Raw genomic sequence first — 20,196 nt, 5'->3', positions numbered from 1 at the left:
ATCATGTTGAAAAATCTTCACGAATCTTCCCGTGCTTACCTGCCGTTGGCGAGTCTTCCCGAGTACCTGCCGTTAGCGCTAAGAGACGTCCCCGAGCTCCGACATACCTGCTACGTTCATTCTCCGTGCTTACCACGAGTTTGATTTTTTTAAAACTCGGGAGAGCTCTTGGAATGAACTCGCACTGTGGGACAGGGCTATTATTCCCCCTCCCATTCCCAATCTGACCTTTCTGTCCTGGGCCTCCTCCATTATGTTCAGGTAGATAAGAGATGGTCTTGACATCATGTTTGAATTGAATTCTGTCTTTACTTTGTGTACTAGTCATGTCTCTACTATTTATTTCATTCCGCTTACATGTTTTTCCTCTACTTGCTAAATTTTTGTAAGGTGTCCTTGAGACTCTTGAAAGGCGCCCATACATAAAATGTATTATTATTATTATTATTATTATGTTTGGCACAGACATTGTGGGCCGAAGATCTTGTTCGTATGTAGTGCTGTTCGAGGTTCTATAAGGGTAGCACAGTGGCACAACAGTAAAGTTGCCAGAGACACAGGTTCAATCCTGACTATGCGTGATGTCGGTGCGGAGTTTGTACGTTCTCCCTGTGACTGCGCGGGTTTTCTCCAGGTGCTCTGGTTTCCTCCCACACTCCGAATACGTTCAGGTTTGTAGGTTAATTGGCTTTGGTAAAAAGTGTAAATTGGTTTTAGTTCAAGTGTAAAGTGTTAGTGCACGGGGTAATATTGCTGGTTGGCACTGACTCGTTGGGCGAAAGGTTCTGTTTCTGTGCTGTATCTCTGAAGTCTAAAGTTTACAATACTCATTTACAAACCCCAGGAGAAGCTTAAAACGACTCTTTCAGCTGCGAGGACATTAATAGACATGTTGTTATCTTTCTTGAATGCATTTTCAATACTTTACCTCAATAACTTTGGCTTCAGCTAGTTAAAACTATACAGTAACTAGCAGGGATTGGACTGCAGTCTCTGATTTTATGCGAAAATATTGGCAGCACTTTATTATTCACTTTAGTGAATTACAGCATTGTGCTTAACTAACAGCCTCATTTAATTCTGATGCAGTATATAACTGCACATATTATATGGAGGGGAATGATGAGGAGAGGGGCAGCAAGCACACTCATGAAAGGCTGCTCCTCATCTGACACAGTGCTTCCCTCTTCCAAGATGTAAGAGCAAATAAACGACAGCCATTCATTAAAAATGAAAGCTAAGTTTTGAGGGGGGATCTTATAGAAACTTACAAAATTCTTAAGGGGTTGGACAGGCTAGATGCAGGAAGATTGCACCCGATGTTGGGGAAGTCCAGAACAAGGGGTCACAGTTTAAGGATAAGGGGGAAGTCTTTTAGGACCGAGATGAGAATTTTTTTTTTCACACAGAGAGTGGTGAATCTGTGGAATTCTCTGCCACAGAAGGTAGTTGAGGCCAATTCATTGGCTATATTTAAGAGGAAGTTAGATGTGGACCTTGTGGCTAAAGGGATCAGGGGATATGGAGAGAAGGCAGGTACAGGATACTGAGTTAGATGATCAGCCATGATCATATTGAATGGCGGTGCAGGCTCGAAGGGCCGAATGGCCTACTCCTGCACCTATTTTCTATGTTTCTATGTTATAGTTGCTCCCTTACAGCGCCACAGACCCGAGTTCGATCCTGACTGCGGGTGCTGTCTGTACGGAGTTTGTACATTGTCCCCATGACCTGTGTGAGTTTTCTCTGGGATCACCAGTTTCCTCCCAGGTTTGTGGCTAATTGGCTTGGTAAAATTGTAAATTGTCCCCAGTTTGTTATTAAGCCCCTGTCCCACTTAGGAGACCTGAACGGCAAACTCTGGTGACCTTGCCCGCACGATCACCCAAAAAAAATCAAGGTCGAGGTGACCTGCAACCTCCTACCACCTCCCACGCATATGTTGAAAACCTTCCTCGACTATGAAGAAAACCGGCTTCGACTAGACCTGCGACTAAAAAATGATAGATTTTTAAAACGGCAACCTATTTTTAGTCGAGGCCGGTTTTAGTCATGATGAAAAAATAGCAGCGACTTCGATGAAGCCTCGACCACGCGGAAACCACTTTCGACCATTAGGGAGAGTGACCAAAACCTCCGGTGACCTCATGGAAACCTTGGGTGGCGGGCAAGGTCACCAGAGTTTCCTGTTTAGGTCTCCTAAGTGGGACGGGCCTAGTGCGCGGGGATCGCTGGTCGGCGTGGACTCGGTGTCTCCGCGTTGTATCTCTAAATGAAACTTTTAGTTTAGCCGACCAGCGATCCCCGCACGTTAACACTACCCTACACACACTTGGGGCAATTTCTACATTTATACCAAGCCAATTAACCTACAAGCCTGTACGTCTTTGGAGTGTGGGAGGAAACCGGAGATCCCGGAGAAAACCCACGCAGGTCACGTGGAGAACGTACAAACGATGTACAGACAGCGCCCGGAGTACGGATTGAACCCGGGTCCCTGGCCCTGTAAGGCAACACCTCTACCGCTGCGCCACCGTGCCGCCCATGTTAATTAGGCTGAAGTGTCCTGTCACTTGTAAGGAAATCCTTGTGAAGATTTTATTTTTATTAAACGTTGCCCTGGATTTTAATGGTTGGAAATCATCCGATGACTGAGTGGAAACTTGAGGGGGAAAGAGAGAAAACACTTCTTGAAACTGACGCAAGCGGAAATTCCAGACGATTATGATTAGTTCACAAAGTAAAATATTAATAAGGGTGTCCACTTAACAAAAGCTTTTGAAGGGAGCTTACTTCATAACGTTAAGGAATCCTTTGGGGCTCTACCGATGTCTCGGCTAATCTCCTGCACTGTCGTCTGATTAATTTGATGTTTCAGCTAAACAGAGAGTTGGACTGCACACATTATGCAGGTCTTTATAAACCAAGTCACCTGGTGCTGCTGGTGGTGGCTGAGGAAGCATCATTAACATTCCCCGGAATTCAGGAGCGGGGAAAATTGATTTGACCTATTGTTCAACTCTGGGTGATGACGAGGGTTGGGGCAAGTCCACTACAGATCTTGGATGCCAAGTAGATGAAACCTGTTTGTGAAGTTCACTGTGATCACACCGACCAACGTGTCCCATCTACACTAGTCCCACCACCTACCCAAATTTGTTCACAATACTCCAAATGTGGCCTGACCAGCGCCTTATAGAGCCACAGCATTACATCCCTAGCAACTCAGGTCATAGAGTGATCCAGCGTGGAAACAGGCCCTTCGGCCCAACCTGCCCACACTGGCCAGCATGTCCCATCTACTGTAGTCCCACCTGCCTGCGTTTGGCCCATATCCCTCTAACCCTGTCCTATCCATTTACCTGTCCAAATGTTTCTTAAATGTTGCGATAGTACCTGCCCCATCTACCTCCGCCGGCAGCTCGTTCCATCTACAGGGATGTTTGAGGATCTGACCCTCACTGCAACAGCCAGGGTGCTTCCTTGAGTAAATATCCTCTTTGATGTTTCTCTCTCAAAGAACACTGGCCCAGTGATCTCCTCAACCCTTGTTTGCAAACTTGCCTTAGCATTTCTGTGTCTTCACTCGGAGAGCGGTGGGCAGATGGAATGACCTGCCGAAGGAGGTAGTTGTGGCAGATACTATAGCAACATTTAAAAGACATTTGGACACATACATGGTTCGGAAAGATGTAGAGGGATCTGGGCCAAACCTGGGCAAGAGGGACCGGCTTTGATGGGTAGGGTTGCCAATTGTCCCGTATTAGCTGGGACACCCCTTATATTGGGCTAAATTGGTTTGTCCCAAACGGGACCGGCCTTTGACTGCTACTACTTGGGTGGAGGGGACTGTCGGGTTGAAGTGCCGCGTCCGGCCCTGCCTCACCCGTCCCGACGTAGTGCAGCCCATGGAGTGCAGCAGCAGCACCTCGCCCGTGGCCCCGTTGGTTGGCAGCCCGGCCAGCTGTCCGACCTTCGGACCTTCGCTTACCGCCAACACCACCACCACCCCTCCTTCTCATGGCCGATCATCGGTTCATGAGTTGGACGGGGTGCAGGACTTTGCGGTACCCGGGCCAAAACTCCTCAGCTGGCCAGCCGGCACGACAATGAAATTCACCGAAGTCAGCACCGGCGACAACCTACGCCATCCCAGCGACAACCTACGAGAACAGGAGAAGACAAGCTACGACAAGCCAACAGTCGCCGAAAAGTTTAAAACATTTCAAAATCCTGAAAAATGCTACGATTCTTTGAGCGACTGAAGAGACTACTCACGCCCATACAGGCGACATCCTGGCGACCATGTGGAGACAGCCTGTAGTCGCCTAAAAAATCGCCCAAGTGGGACAGGCCCTTTAGTCTTTTGTTTTTGACTGGGTAGCACGGAAACAAAAACTTTTCACTGTCCCTCTGCACACGTTCCAATAATAAACAAAACTAAACTAAACTAATGGTCCTGTTTCCTTTGCTCCATAGATACTGCCTCACCTGCTGAGTTTCATGACAATAAAGGCTACTTGTTACTTGTTACTTGTTCTCCAGCGTTTTTATCTATATTCGATTTTTCCAGCATCTGCAGTTCTTTGTTAAACTAATGGTCCATTACATGTAAAGGTATATGTGTGTTATGATTGTGTTTATAGGTTGTTTGTCTGTGTGCACAAAAGTCCGCGAGCATTGCCACTTTCATTTCACTGCACATCTCGTATGTGTATGTGACAAATAAACTTGACTTGACTTGACTTGGCAGAAACCGCAGTTCAATTACCCATTTTCTCAAGAGAAATCTGTACCTTTCACTTGCAACTTACTTAGTTTTTAACGCTGTAGAATCTGTGTTAAGACCTTGCCAACTCTTGCACTGAAAATATGTTGTCACATCTATCATTACCGATCAATGAAAACAGTACGTTCCTGTATTGTGTTATGCAGAGTAACAAATCAAATTCCATGTTTAATATCTCTCTCTCCATTGTTTGTGGGAGCATTTATAGAATTGTGACATTTTGTCCTGAATTAAAATCACTAAGCAGAAATGACTGAAGTCTGTGGTACAAAACATCGATGTCATTCACCGCGTGACTTCAGAAGTACTTACTATTTACAATGTTTGTAATTATTAATGAAGTGTAATTCAATGTCACCTTGTATGTAGGTTAATGGGACACGTGACAATTGGAGTGGACTCGGGAGGAGAGCAAGGGCATTGGGGGTGTGGTGTTTTTACAATTAGATGTTTCCTACATAGCTTTGCACAATGCAAGGGCAGGTTGAAAACTTGGAAGCAAAGGCTTCAAGTAACGACTGCATTTCAGACGACGAAAGAATGGATCGACTGGGCTGATACATTCACTGGAATTTAGAATGTGAGAGGAAAATCTTGTCAAAACATTGGAAATTCTGAAAGGATTGGACAGACTAGATGCGGGAAAAATGTTCCCCATGTTGGGGGAGTCCAAAACCAGAGGTCACGGTTTAAGAATAAGCGGTAGGCTATTTAGGACTGAGATGAGGGAAACCTTTTGTCCCAGAGTGTTGTGGATCTGTGGAATTCTCTGCCACAGAAGGCAGTGGAGGCCAATTCAATGGAATCAAGGGTTATGGAGAGAAAGCAGGAACGTGGTACTGATTTTGGATGATCAGCCATGATCATATTGAATGGCAGTGCTGGTTCGAAAGGGCGAATGACTTACTCCTGCATCTATTTTCTATGCTTCTATGTTTCCCCCTCCTCCCTTCTCTCCCCCCTCCACCACCCCAGTCGTCCTACCAGTTCCACTGTTCACATCTTTGTATCCCTCTTGTTAGTGTACCTTCCCCAGCCAACAATGGACCATTGTGGGCTCCACCCTTCCTGAGGTCATCTGTTGCCGGCCCTGATTTGTTCTTCTTCTCCCCCCCCAGATAGCACGCAACAAAAGCTTTACACTGTACCTCGGTACACGTGACAATAAACTAAACTAACCAATAACCACATTTCTGCAATAATACTAAGCAATGAAAAAAATATGTTCTCTTTGCAGTTTGCGATGGACATTCAGAATTCAAGGATGCCAAACTTCTCTACAGATTCCGAAAAGACGATGGAACATTTCCCTTAAGTAAGGAAGTGAAGGTGTTCATGAGAGGTCAAAGCTTGTATGAAAAGTGAGTTCCCCATAAAATCTTCAGCTATAGACTCAAATCTGAGTTTGAAGGGCCTTCATCACCCTTCATTGGCAGCACGGTGGCGCAGAGGTAGAGTTTCCGCCTTACAGCACGAGAGACCCGGGTTCGATCCTGAGTATGGGTGCTGTCTGTACAGAATTTTTACTTTCTCCCTGTGACCTGCGTGGGTTTTCGTTGAGATCTTCGGTTTCCTCCCACGCTCCAAAGACGTGGAGGTTTGTAGGTTAATTGGCTTGGTATAAATGTAAAAACAAAATTGTCCCTTGCGTGAGTGTGTAGGATAGTGTTAAGGGCCAGTCCCACTGTACAAGGTAATTCAAGAGTTCTCCCGAGTTTCCCCTGATTCGAACTCGGAGAATTACGGTAACAGCCACTCGTCGGTACTCGGGGCTCTCGTGGACATTTTTCACATGTTGAAAAAAACTTCACGAGCTTACCGCGTTTCCCAAGTACCTGCCGTTAGCGTTACGAGCCGCTAAGAGACTTCCCCGAGCTCCGACGTACCCGCTACGTACATTCTACGTACTTACCACGAGTTAGATTTTTTTTTAAACTCGGGAGAGCTCTTGGGTAAACTCGTATAGTGGGACAGGGCCTTTAGTGTGCGGGGATCGCTGGTCAGTGTGTTCTCAGTGGGCCGAAGGGCCTGTTTCTGTGCTGTATCCCTATCACTAAAGTAAACTAAATTCTTTTATTCAGAATCCTCTGTATTTTATACTAAAAGTATTAACTTTTACACTAAAATTATTAACGTTTTCAATTTAAATTAAGTTGATCGTTCCCAAAACTTTGAGTTGGAGGCAAGTGGAGTCAAATTAACCAGTAACTTGAGCACGAAAGAAGATAGTACAACACTGGCTTGAAGGGCCTGAAGGGCCGAATGGCCTACTCCTGTCTTGAAGGGCCGAATGGCCTACTCCCGCACCTGTTGTCTATTGTCTAACACAAGAACAGGTCCTTTGGATCACAATGTCTTTGCCTTAAATGATGCCAAGATCTACAGTGCTCTTAACTGCACTTAATCCCCATCCCTCCATGTCCATGCGCCTCTCCAAATGTCACCTAAATGCCACCATCGTCTCTGCCTCAACCTCAACCTCCGATAGTTCATTCCAGGCACTCAATCATACTCGATATTTTAAAAACCGTTCCCTGTAGATGTCCCTTAAACTTTGCCCCTCTCACCTTGAAGCTATGCCCTCTGGTAGTTGACATTTCCAACCAGGGAAAAAGGTTTTGACTATCTACCCCATCTATGCCTCTCATAATTTTATATACATCTATCAGGAAGGATCGGGAAACTTTGGAAAGGGTGCAAAGGCAGTTGACCAGCATGCTGCCTGGATTAGCGGCTATTCGCTATAAGAGAGTGTTTGGACAAACTTGGATTATTTTCCTCGGACCATCATAAGCGATAGGAGCAGAATTAGGCCATTCGGCCCATCGACTCTATTCTGCCATTTAATCATGGCTGATCTATCTTTCCCTCATAACCCCATTCTCCTGCCTTCTCCCCACAACCCCTGGCACCCGTACCAATCAAGAGTCTACTGTATCTATCTCTGCCTTAAAATTATCCACTGACTTGGCCTCCACAGCCTTCTGTGGCAATTAATTCCACCAAGACCATGCCAACCATCAAGCATCCAGGCACACTCATTCTGCACTGTATTTTATCCATACAGTTCTACAGCCCAGAAACATCCCAGAGAGCGACTGCCTGTAGTTTACCTACAGCGCTGCCCTGCATTGTGCCTGGTGAACTTGCACTAGCTTGCATGAATCAATCGCTCCAGGGATATTCAGTGACAAAGTCAATCGCAAGATTGGGCAATTCACTGCTGCCTGGAAATTCTGGCCCATGTTCCACATGCAATATTTCTGCAATGCAGAGACACGAGAGCTGGCTCAGACTGACATAGAGATTTCTATTGGCAAACACTACCGTGGAAGTTGCTGAACTTGTTTTGAGCATGGTGCTTCAAGGTAAGGCTTGAGTATGAGCCAAAAGGCCAGGGAGTCTAAGAAGTAGGTATTTAATGTACTGGTTTGGATCCAATGTTGATGCTTATTTTAGAAAATGTTCTGGACATTCCTAGTACTAGTTTAGTTCAGAGAATCAACGTGGAAACAGGGCCTTCAGCCCACCGAGTCCACACTGACAATATCAATCACCTGGTATAGAGTGATTTCACGAAAGGTCACTGGAGCGTAGATCCGCACCCACGTGACCGAAAATCTGAAGTGGAGTACATGCTGTACATCCGGTACATGTTAGTGAATGGGAAAACACGCACTTTCACACCCGTTAAAAACATCGAAAATGGCCAGTTTTTGAGCTGCAATTTACTGTGCCAGTCGGGGTGACCGTGAGGCACAGCTACCTAAATTTACAGTCCAAAAAAAAGATAGAAACTAAGGTAAATTCAAGAGGGAGCTGAAGGTGCAAATCCAGCGGAAATGACCAGCGGACGTTTGCCGTGGAGATTTAAAGATCCAAAATATTGGGAATTATCGCGTTTGCTCGCTGCATTTCATCAAAAGTAAGGCATTATTGACTTTTTTTATCTTTATTCATTTATTGTATGAAAAGTTTTAAAAGTAAAAAATCCCTCAGTAAAATTGCAGAATCGCCCATGGTTCTCAGGTGGGGTTTAACATGCAAAATGAAAACGCTTCTGAAGCTCCATTTACCATTTAAATAATCGTAAACTATCAATGCGTTGTGAATTTATTTATTTCGTGTGTGCGGATCTACGCTCCAGTGACCTTTCGTGAAATCACCCTATTAGTGGCGGCGCAGTGGTAGAGTTGCTGCCTTACAGCGCAAGAGACCTGGGTTCAATTCTGACTATGGGAGCTGACTGTATGGAGTTTGCACATTCTCCTTGTGACCGCGTGGGTTTTCTCCGGGCGCTCCGGTTTCCTCCCACTTTCCAAAGACCTGCAGGTTTGTAGGTTAATTGGCTTCTGTAAATCGTCCCTAGTGTGTAAGATATAACTAGCGTACAGGTGATGGCGGCTCGGTGCGGTCTCGGTAGGCCAAAGGGCCTGTTTCCACGCTGTACCTCTACAACTATAATCGACCATCACACTAGTCCTATGTCATCCCACTTTCTCATCCACTCATGCCACACTAGGGGCGATTTACAGAGGCCAATTGACCTGCAAGGATGGGGATGAGACGCGCGCAGTCACGGGGAGAAGGAGCAAGGTCCCGGCCGCAGTGACGTGACCGTTTTGGGATCTGTACATCTCTGCACTCTTGTTCCTACTGTTGGCAGGCTCATTAACTCCGAGAACACCATCATGAAATTGCAAGAGGAAAATGGCGTGAAGTATCACCGCAGTGTCTCTGGCTGCGATATGATCGACTGGCTGATGAAGGAAGGTGAAGCTTCCTCAAGAAAAGAAGCTGTGGAGTTATGCCGAAGGGAACTTGAACACGGAATTATTCAACATGGTGAGAACCTCGTGATAATTGTTGTCTCAATATTATTTCTAATCTATTAAATATGAGGTCATGCATTTGCGTATGTTGCCTTTATATTTCAAGAGACAAGAGTCCATTGTGTTTGATCATCACAATTTATAACTCCCCCTTCGATCGACCTGTTGCACCTGAGTTGGGTTTGGTTGTAATGATGCATGATTTTATTTTAGTTTAGTTTAGAGATACAGCACGGGAACAGGCCCTTCGGCCCACCGGGTCAGCATCGACCAGCGATCCCCGCACATTGACACTATCTTACACCCACTAGGGACAATTTTTACATTTACACCAAGCCAATTAACTTACAAAGCTGTATGTCTTTGGAGCGTGGGAGGAAACCGAAGATCTCGGAGAAAACCCAGGAGAACGTGCAAACTCCGTACAGACAGCACCTGTGGTCGGGATCGAACCCGGGTCTCCGGCGCTGCATTCGCTGTGAGGCAGCAACTCTACCGCTGCGCCACCGTGACCGCCCTATCTGATGCATGCTCCAGGCCAAATCCACAAGCAAAGCTTTTCTCTGTATCTCGGTACAGGTGACAATAGTTATCAATCTAATCCTAAACAGGAAGGGAAACCTGTAGGAATATTCCCCACCCTCTCCCCTGTGCCCAACCTAGACTCGCCCCACTCTCTCCCCACTCTCTCCCCCCCCCCCCCCCCCCCCCCCCCGCCCCCTCCACCCACATTCCTTCCTCTGGCTTCACAATTCCCGTCTCTTCAATCCTTTTCTCACACACGTTCTGTGTCATCTCTGGGTCTTTGTTCAACCATCTACCTATCAAACACCCCTCTCTCCTTGTTCACTAAGTATTAGGAGTTGTTCACTTATCCTCACTCTTCTTTAATTCTGTCTGTCCTTTCTTCCTAACGATCTCCTCCCTCCTCCCCCCTCCCCCTCCCCCTCCCCCTCCCCCTCCCCCTTCCCCCTCCCCCTCCCCTCACAATCAGTCTGAAGGAGGGTCCCGACCCGGAACGTCACCTCTCCATGTTCTCCAGAGATTGTTCCTGGCTTGCTGGGTTAATCCAGCACTTTGCGCTTTTTCTTTGCAAACCAGCATCTGCAGTTCCTTGTTTCCGACAATAACATTTCCACTGGGTGGATTGCAATAGGGCCTTGGGGGAGGGGCGGCACGGTGGCGCAGCGATAGAATTGCTGCCTTGCAGCGTCGGAGACCCGGGTTCGATCCTGACCACGGGTGCTCGTCGGTACGGAGTTTGTACGTTCTCCCCGTGACCCGCGTGGGTTTTCTCCGAGATCTTCGGTTTCCTCCCACACTCCAAAGACGTACAGGTTTGTAGGTTAATTGGCTTGGTGTAAATTTAAATATTGTCCCTAGTGGGTGTAGGACAGTGTTAATGTGCGGGGGATGGCTGGTCGGTGCAGACTCGGTGGCCTGTTTCCGCGCTGTATCTCTAAACTGGTCTTAACCCGAAACGTCGCCCATTCCTTCTCTCCAGAGATGCTGCCTGTCCCGCTGAGTTGAGTCACTCCAGTATTTTGTGTTTATCTAAACTAAACTAAAGGGAGATCTGTGTTAATAGTTGGTACACAAAAATGCTGGAGAAACTCAGCGGATGCAGCAGCATCTATGGAGCGAAGGAAATAGGCAACGTTTCGGGCCGAAACCCAAAGGAAATAGGCAACGTTTCGGGTCGAAACCCAAAGGGTTTCGGCCCGAAAAGTTGCCTATTTCCTTCGCTCCATAGATGCTGCTGCACCCGCTGAGTTTCTCCAGCATTTTTGTCTACCTTCGATTTTCCAGCATCTGCAGTTCCTTCTTAAACACTGTGTGAATAGTTGTTGCGTGCTGATATTACGAGGGAATTGGAAGAGTCTGTAATGACGAGTAGGCCTCCATTAAGAGCGTGGTTTGTTTGCTCTGCAGTCTCAAACCGCCACCACTTTTTCGACAGCAACTTGCTCTACCACTTCCGCATCAACTTCCGCCGCAGACGCCGCGTGACCGAGCTCCTCAACGAAGACTCGTGGACGGTGCAGGAGTCCAACGACAGTCCCTTCTGCCTGCGCAAACTCAACCCGGAGCAGGACGGCTCCAGCTTCCTCTCAGGTGCACCAGAGTTCGACTAACGCACACTCGTGTAACGTGTGTCTGTGCGGAGTTTGCACGTTCACCCGCGACCGCGTGGGGTTTTTTCTCCGGGTGCCCCAGGTTTCCTCCCACATCTTCCTCATTGGTGACCCTCGGCCAATCGTCCTACCACAACCAGGGAGCCGCGCTGAACTACTATCCACCTCTTTGATGACCCTCAGACCAGGGGCGGAAAACCTGGGGGGGCCAGAGGGGACCCGTCCCCCCCATGTTTTGTAGGTGGGCGACATCTCCCCCCCCCCCCAAGTTTTTGTGACCCCGATTTTAAAATCTCCGCTTTTAGCGCTGGATTGAGCCTCCGAAGCCTCGCGCGCGCGTGCGTGTGTGTGAGTGTGCACATGCGCGGGTGGCCCCGCCAAAAAAATGTGCCCCCCCCGTCCCCTTGATGTTTTGATAGTGAGTTCCATTCTTGCCTCAGACGATCCTTGACCAGACTTTACTGGCTTTACCTTGCACTAAATGTTATTCCCTTATCATGTGTCTAAACACTGTGAATGGCTCGATTGTAATCATGTATTGTCTTTCTGCTGACTGGTCAGCGCGCAACAAAGGCTTTTCACTGTGCCTCGGTACACGTGACAATAAACTAAACTGAACTGAAACTGAACATTCCGAAGATATGCAGGTTTGTAGGTCAAATGGCTACTGCAGATTGTCCGTAGTGTGTAGGGTAGTGTTTGTGTAATGGGATCGCTGGTCGGCACTGACTGTGTGGGCCAAAAGTGCCTGTCTCTGTGTTGTATTGCTAAACTAAACTAAACTTAACTGAAATGTACATCAATTGGGCATCTGTTTCTACTTTGGTATAATATATAACTTGTTTAATCAATCAAATGTGAACGCTCAGCATTTTTAATTTAGTTTAATTTAGAGATACAGCATGGAAATAGGCCCATCGGCCCACCGAGTCCATGCCGACCATCGATCACCCTAGTTATAACACTGGTTATATTGACACTCTAGGGACAATTTACAGAGGACACTTAACCTACAAACTTGCCCGTCTCTAGAACGTGGGAGGAAACTGGAGAAAACCCACGCAGGTCAAGGGAAGAACATGCAAACTTTGTACAGACAGCACCCGTAGTCGGGATCGAACCGGGGTCTCTGGCGCTGTAAAGGCAGCAGCTCTACCGCTGTGCCACCGTGCCGCCGATGCAGTTAGCTTTGTGATAATGGATGGGCTGGTGTGATGAGGGCCTAACTCGCTTGTTGTTTGGATTTCCAGTGCAAACCAACAAGGAGATCAAGGTGGTATCAGCTGTGCGTCGAAGCAGCCTAACCCCTGTTGTCACGGGAACCACCGCCTTTTACAATGCAGGCCCAAGCCTGGCCTGTGAGCCTTCAGTGGAGTGCAACCCGAAATCAGGTTGGAGCAAGCAACATTCAGTAATGTGTGTACATTTAATTTAATTAATAATCAGTAGACCAGGGACAAGCCGAGCATGCATGATTGCTAAATTCAGACTGCGCTTTTCCATTCATTGTTTCGGTTTAGTTCAGAGACACAGCTTAGAAACAGGCGTTTTGGCCCACCGAGTCCGCGCCGGCCAGCGACCGCCACGTGCACTATTTTCACCAATGGAGACATATAATAGTAAGATTAAACGAGTACTTACCAGTACGAAGTTTGATCTGTATTTTATGAGGAGTTACGATGAGGGATTACGTGAAGAACCCACCCAGCGCGCAGGCGCGGCATACTTCCAAGCAGCGGTGTGGAATCACAGATAGACACTAGTTGAAGTAAAGATAGTGAAGACCAACGAGACATTAGTCCGAATTTGATCTATATAATGAGGGTGGGAGCGGAGGGCACGTAATCCCTCATCGTAACTCCTCATAAAATACAGATCAAACTTCGTACTGGTAAGTACTCGTTTAATCTTACTATTTTACTTCGGAGTCACGTGAGTGACTACGTGAAGACTTCAAAGGTCTGTGATTTCAAACCGTGTAACAGTTATATCACTCACTGCCGAAAGGTCATCGAGGGAGGAAGTGGTAGCTAGAGACCAACAAGTTTGTTTAGTTATAAAAGAAATATTTATTAACTATAACAAAAACAAAATAGCTCCCATGGGCTTTAAATCATAACTTTGCGGTTTGTAAAACAGTATCCGCAAAGACGTCCTGTTCCATCAGCGGTTTGTTGTAAAATCGTTGGAATGTCGATTCCCTTGACCATCCCGCTGCTCTGAGGATGTGGTCGAGGGGAACCTGCATCCTATCCGCCGCTGAGGTGGACGCTGCCCTGGTTGAATGGGATTTAAAAACATTAGTGTTAATCCCTGCCATGCTGAGGACCTGTTTCAACCATCTGGATAATGTTTGGCTGGTTACCCGTCCAAAAGGCTTCCTGTGGCTAACCCATAAGGCTTTCTCTCTCCCTCTTAGCGTTTGGGTAGTGTCTAGATAATGTTGAAGGTGGGTCACCACACACAGCCTAGGTTCTGGAGGGTAAGCCCGGAAGATCATCGGGGAGTTTGATGTACCTGGTCTACTTTGTTTTACCAACCCCGGCATAGTGAAAGTAATGGTATCTGGGGTGGTCACCATGTAGTTTAGATTAAGCTGATGGAGCGACTGGACCCTTTGAGCTGAGACAAGCGCCATGAGCATGAGGGTTTTGTAAGTGGCCTGTTCCAGGCTCAGGGATCCCACCGGAGGCCAACCTCGAAGGTGTGTGAGAACTACACTCACATCCCACATGTGAGTGTATCTAGGCGTAGGGGGTTTGGTATTAAAGATCCCCTTAAGGAGTCTGATGACTAGAGGGTGGGATCCCACACTATGCTGTTCTATCGGCATTAGATATGCGGACAGTGCGCTCCGAGCCGTGTTGATGGCACTGTAGCTCATCTTGAGATCATGGTGCAGGTGGGCCAGGAACTCCAGCACATCCGAGATCGAAGTCGTCGTGTAGGATGTCCCTGCGTCCAGACAGTACTGTTCCCATTTCCTGATGAAGGTCAGGTACTGTTTCTTGGTGGAAACTCGCAGGGATGCCGACATGGTGGTGATTGTTCTGTCTGATAACCCCAATCCCCGGTAAGGCCTGTTCAAAATCTGGAAACCAGGAGTTTCAATTTTTGGTGGCATGGATGGCTAATGCCAGTTACCGGGTGAGTCAATAATTGGGGGTGGTGTTGAAGGACCATTGGTGTCTCTACCACCATGTCGTGGAACATTGGGAACCATGGTTGGGTAGGCCAGTCGGGCACGACCAGAATGCCAGAGGCTGAGTCTGCCTGAATTTTCTGGAGTACCCGACTGATGAGGCAGAAGGGAGGGAAAGCATAGAAAAAGAAATTTCCCCAGTCCAGCGTGAAGGCATCTACCGCTGCTGCCTCTGGGTCTGGTTCCCAAGCCACATACATGGGTAGTTGGTGATTTAACCTAGACGCAAACAAATCTATATCTGGCGTACCATATTGCTTGATAATTTTAGCAAATGATTTTGGGTCCAACATCCATTCGATGTTGTCGTTGAATTTTCGTGACCTGGTGTCCGCCACTAAATTTAGCTTGCCTGGTAAATAGGCAGCTGATAGCCAAATATGTCTCTCGACACACCATTGCCAGATTATAGCAGTTAATTTGTCGCATGATACTGATTTAATGCCACCCATGTGCTGGATATAAGATACTGCCGTAGTGTTGTCGATCATAATTCTAACATGCACGTGTCGCATACCAGATGCATATGCTTTTAGCCCATAAAAGGCGGCGAGCATTTCCAAAAAGTTAATGCCCAGTGAGTGTAGTAGCGATGCCTCTGAATTAGTCCATCTGCCACCTGTGCTGTCTTTGGAGTTAGTAGCTCCCCAGCCTAAAGCACTGGCATCCGTTGCAATGGTTATGTTAGGATTGGTTACGGTGATAGGACTGTGACTGTGCCAAATATTGTCAACCCACCACTGAAGTTCTAATTTGGCTTCAGCGGGTAAATCCATTTTGCGATCATAATGCCCCCTATGAAGGCGTAATGCATGAGTCCTTGCTCTTTGGAGATTTTGATAATGCAAGGGCCCATGTTGGGCAGCCGGAAATGCTGCTACTATAGAGCCAATAACTCTGGCTACATGCCGTATTCTAGGTTGCGGTGTGGCAATTAAATGGCTACAAGCTTCAATGAGTGAAACTGTTTTGTTTCTGGGCAGAGTGACAGTCATGTGAATCGTGTCAATAGTGAAGCCTAAGTATCCATGTTAGTAGTAGGCTCCAATATTGATTTATCTGGGTGGAGGATAAAACCCAAAGTTTCAAGGAGTTGTTTAGTGGCTAACACTCCTGCGACAGCTTGATCCCGTGTTCTTCCTAATATGAGAACATCGTCCAGATAGGCCACTACTAAATGTTTTAATTCTCTCAATTTCTTCATGGCCACTTTAAGAATTTTCGTAAATAGTCTGGGAGCTGTCGTTAAACCATTGGGCAAAGCTCGGTACTGCCATAGCTGGCCCCTCCAGATAAATTTCAGATATTTAAAGTAATCTTTATGAATGGGTACCAAATAGTAAGCATCTTTGATATCTATGCTTGCCATGTAGTATCCCTTGGAGATCAGTTGTCTGGCAGTGACAAATGTCTCCATTTTGAAATGTTGATACTCAACAGACTGATTAAGTGATGTCAGGTCAATAATAATGCGACATCCACCATCTTTTTTAGTTTTGAGAAAAATATTTGATACAAATTCTTGCGGCTCGTGTGTGGTCATTTCTATGATGCCTTTAGCCACGAGCCGATCAAGTTCAGCTTGTCCTTCTACCTACCTTCTCAACTGCCGAGGGAAGGAACACCCTTTGGGGGATGTGCTGAACTGGCGGTTCTACGCCTGGTTTGATTTCAATCTTGTATCCACTAATACTGTTGAGTATAAACTGATTGTTAGTATGGGAGCACCAAACATGCTTGAAGACCCTCAAACGTCCCCCTGTTAATACTTCACCCTTTGTCTGTGTATGTTGACAGGAACCAGACCCACCTACCTCCATGTTCACTTGTGGGGTCGTTTCCGGTGGGTCTGGCCCAAGGTTGTCCGTGTTGGTGCTGCGGTGGGGCGGCGCATCTTCCCACGGCTCCGCCCTGGGCCCCGCTCTAAAAAAGAGCACTGGGGGTAGTGGGAGGCGGTCACCAGGCTTTCACCAGCTCGGTATCTGCTGGTGGCTGCCGAGGCGTGCGGCCAACTGGGTGTCTTCGCCCTGCTCGGTCCTGGCCCTGCCCTCATGAGGCCTACTGGTTTTGCCGCCTCTTCCAACTCCTTCAGCCTTTTGGGGCAGGTCCGCACCAAATAGCAGCGCCTGTCGTTCGGGCGCTGGAGCTTTACAGAGGCCCGCATATGTTGGGTTGAGGGCAGGCCTGATGTTGTCCCGCCGTAGGTTGTTTAGCTCGTACGTGGTGCCGCACATCAGTGCGAGGGCATCTTGCTGGGGTATGGTCAGGTCTTCCTCCCCAACTGACCGAGCAAAGGCGGTGACGGCTGCTGAGTGTAGCTTCAGGACTCGCTGCATTTTTACCTCCTGAGCCCTTATGTGCTGCCCCAGCTGGTTCCAGATCTGCCCATTTACCGTCTTGACCTTCAGCGCCTCGCAATTTTCGGGCGCGATGTAGTTGTCAAGGGCCTGCTGGACAGCCTTGTCCTGCAGCGGGTTGTTGGACAGCCTGTTTATAGTTGCCGCCATTCTGGGTGGCAACACCATCCCAGTTGTTGGTGGTGCCGCATATCGGCCCACTACACCCAGTAGCTCTTCTTCCGGCACGCCCGGCATGCTGACGATATCCTCCGCCTGCCCTTGGGATAGGCCAGCCCAGTCCTGGCCTCCCTTACTGCCCTCGAATATAGAGGGTACAGAAGGGGGTGGAGAGGAGGAGGCCAAAGCCCGTCCTCCTGGGAGATGCCGCATCTCCTCATTAATCATACGTTCGAGGAGCTGCCTCATGCAGCTCATCCGAACGTCTCCCCTTTTCGGTGGGGGAGAGTGTTCCCGTTCCTCCGAATCATCGGAGGACACCGGCCGGTCGGTTTTCTGTGTCGCCTTCCTCCCTGTGCGGGGCGTCGAGATTTGCAGCACTGGGGGCGGCTCGGTGTCGGGTGAGCGGGAGCGTTGAAAAAGCTCCTCCGCTGCGAGAGGCTGCCGTCCCGCTATGGACCCGTCCTCGGGTGGAGTAGGGCAGGCAGTCCTCCTGGCTGGTCGCTTGCGAGAGGCCATTATTCTCTCTAGCGCGACTCTGAAACAAAAAAGGCACTTACCTGAGGTCTCGTCTTTATGCTGCAGCTGGAGAGCCTGGCTCCAGCTGCTGCCGCTGTTGCACTGCTGACGTAATGCCGCGCCTGCGCGCTGGGTGGGTTCTTCACGTAGTCACTCACGTGACTCCGAAGTAAAATTGTAGCTCAAGGCATATCATCCCACTGCCACCAGTGTATTCACCACAACCAGAGTACAATACTCAACTGTTATCTCCCTCATTGGTGACTCTCGGACTATCTTTGATCGGACTTTATTGGCTGTATCTTGCACTAAATATCATCCCCTTTACCATATATCTACACACTGTGAATGGCTCGATGTATTGTAATCATGTATTGTCTGCCAACTGACTGGTTAGCATGCAACAAATGTTTTTCACTGTACCTCACTAGACAGTTTCCCTATACATCTGACAATAAACTAAACTAACCTCTGATGCCTTTCCTAATCAAGAACCTTTCAATCTCAGCTTTACAAATACTCAAGACTCCACAGCTGCCCGTGGCAATGAATTCCACAGATTCACCACCCTCTATCTGTAGAAATTATTCATCATCTTTATTCTAAAGGTACACCCTTTTATTCTGAGGCTGCGCACTCTGTTCGAGACTCTCCCACTACTGGAAACATCTTCTCCACATTCACTCTATGCAGGCCTTGCATTATTCGGTAGATTTCAATGAGGTGCCCCCTCATCCTTGTAAACTCCAGAGATTACAGGCCCAGTGCCGTCAAGCGGCCATCATGCGTTCACCCATGATCATTGTTGCGTTGTTATTTGTTTAGACCAGGGGTCGGCAACTTTGTTCTGCATAGGGGCCAGGACGCATGTCTGTGTGTGGATGGCGGGCCGCATCTATCACGTGTGGATGCGGCCCCTATCCCGCCCCGGATGGCCGGCATCAAATCACGTGCTCACGGAAGGTGCACGGACGTGCCGGCGGCTTTGCGCAGGATGAGGTACAGCCACAGTTCGCCGCTCAGCCACGCTCAGCGATCGGAGGGCCGGATGATTACGGGGGAAAAAATGATTTGGAGTTACGGGCCGCATTCGGCCCAGGGGCCGCAGGTTGCCGACCCCTAGCTTAGACCTCCAAAAGTTGTGAAATGCTATGTGGATATTAATCAACTTTAAGGATTCAAATACGTTCTATTTTGGACACGGGCAACATTGCAACCAGTCATGCTGACTCGTTAATAAACCTCTGCACGTTGTTTTGGACTAACATAGTCGGCTATTACCATAAATAGTTATTCATTAGACAACTCCGTCCTTGTTCTCATTCTCCCACCTGCAGTCTTTGTTTGACTTGGACCAAGTTCTAATTTTTGATCCCTTCTATGAGTTTTAATGCATGGAATTAAACTCCAAGCGCTCCAAGTCTGTTAAATAAAAGAGGTTCTGAGTGAGTTTGATTTAGTTTAACTAAAGCCAATTAACATAAAATGTGAAACTGAGTTCTTCATAGGGAATGTAATCCGTTTTTAATAGCTAACAGAAATAAAGCATTTCAGTCTTTCGAGGAAAACCAAAGCATAATATATAACTTGGTGATCAAAGGTAGAGATGGCTGTTTAAGAATTTTGAATTCCATGGCGTAAAGCTGAATTGTTCTTTTTATATCTGGGAACATCCTCTCCACGTCAGGTTGAGCAGGCTGGGACTATTCCTTGGAGCGCAGGAGGATGAGGGGTGATCTTATTGAGATGTATAAAAGCATGAGAGGAATAGATCGGGCAGATGCACAGAGTCTCTTGCCCAGAGTAGGGGAATCGAGGACCAGAGGACATAGGTTTAAAGTGAGGGGGAAAAGATTTAATAGGAATCTGAGGGGTAACTTTTTCTCACAAAGGGTGGTGGGTGTATGGAACGAGCTGCCAGAGGAGGTAGTTGAGGCAGGGGCTATCCCAACGTTTAAGAAACAGTTAGGTACATGGATAGGACAGGTTTGGAGGGATATGGGCCAATCGCAGGCAGGTGGGACTAGTGTAGTTGGGACATTTTGGCTGGTGTGGGCAAGTTGGGCCGAAGGGCCTGTTTCCACACTGTATGTATCTATGACTCTCCAGAGATGCTGCCTGTCCCGCTGAGTTTCATCTTCGGTGAAAACCAACATCTGCAATTTCTTCCTGCACATCAGCATCAAACAGCTTCAGCATTGGG

The 20,196-nt window shown here is 47.7% G+C and overlaps 1 protein-coding gene across 3 annotated transcripts in view; it reads left to right on the top strand.

The window, feature by feature from the left end:
- The window catches only part of LOC129707502 (DEP domain-containing mTOR-interacting protein-like), a 42,870-nt gene that overhangs the window by 9,672 nt on the left and 13,002 nt on the right, over positions 1-20,196 (top strand). Inside the window, exons 3-6 of one of the 3 annotated variants that reach the window (XM_055652592.1) lie at positions 6,027-6,150; positions 9,456-9,634; positions 11,554-11,736; positions 13,007-13,147. In XM_055652592.1, the coding sequence (XP_055508567.1) occupies positions 6,027-6,150; positions 9,456-9,634; positions 11,554-11,736; positions 13,007-13,147 (627 nt within the window). The remainder of the gene's footprint in view (positions 1-6,026; positions 6,151-9,455; positions 9,635-11,553; positions 11,737-13,006; positions 13,148-20,196) is intronic. The other 2 variants (XM_055652594.1, XM_055652593.1) reach the window with 2 other exon arrangements.

Source organism: Leucoraja erinacea, chromosome 21 (assembly GCF_028641065.1).
Source record: "Leucoraja erinacea ecotype New England chromosome 21, Leri_hhj_1, whole genome shotgun sequence".
Lineage (NCBI taxonomy): Eukaryota > Metazoa > Chordata > Chondrichthyes > Rajiformes > Rajidae > Leucoraja > Leucoraja erinaceus.
Note: the sequence above shows the minus strand (reverse complement) of the source record. Positions and strands in the feature narration are given on the sequence as shown.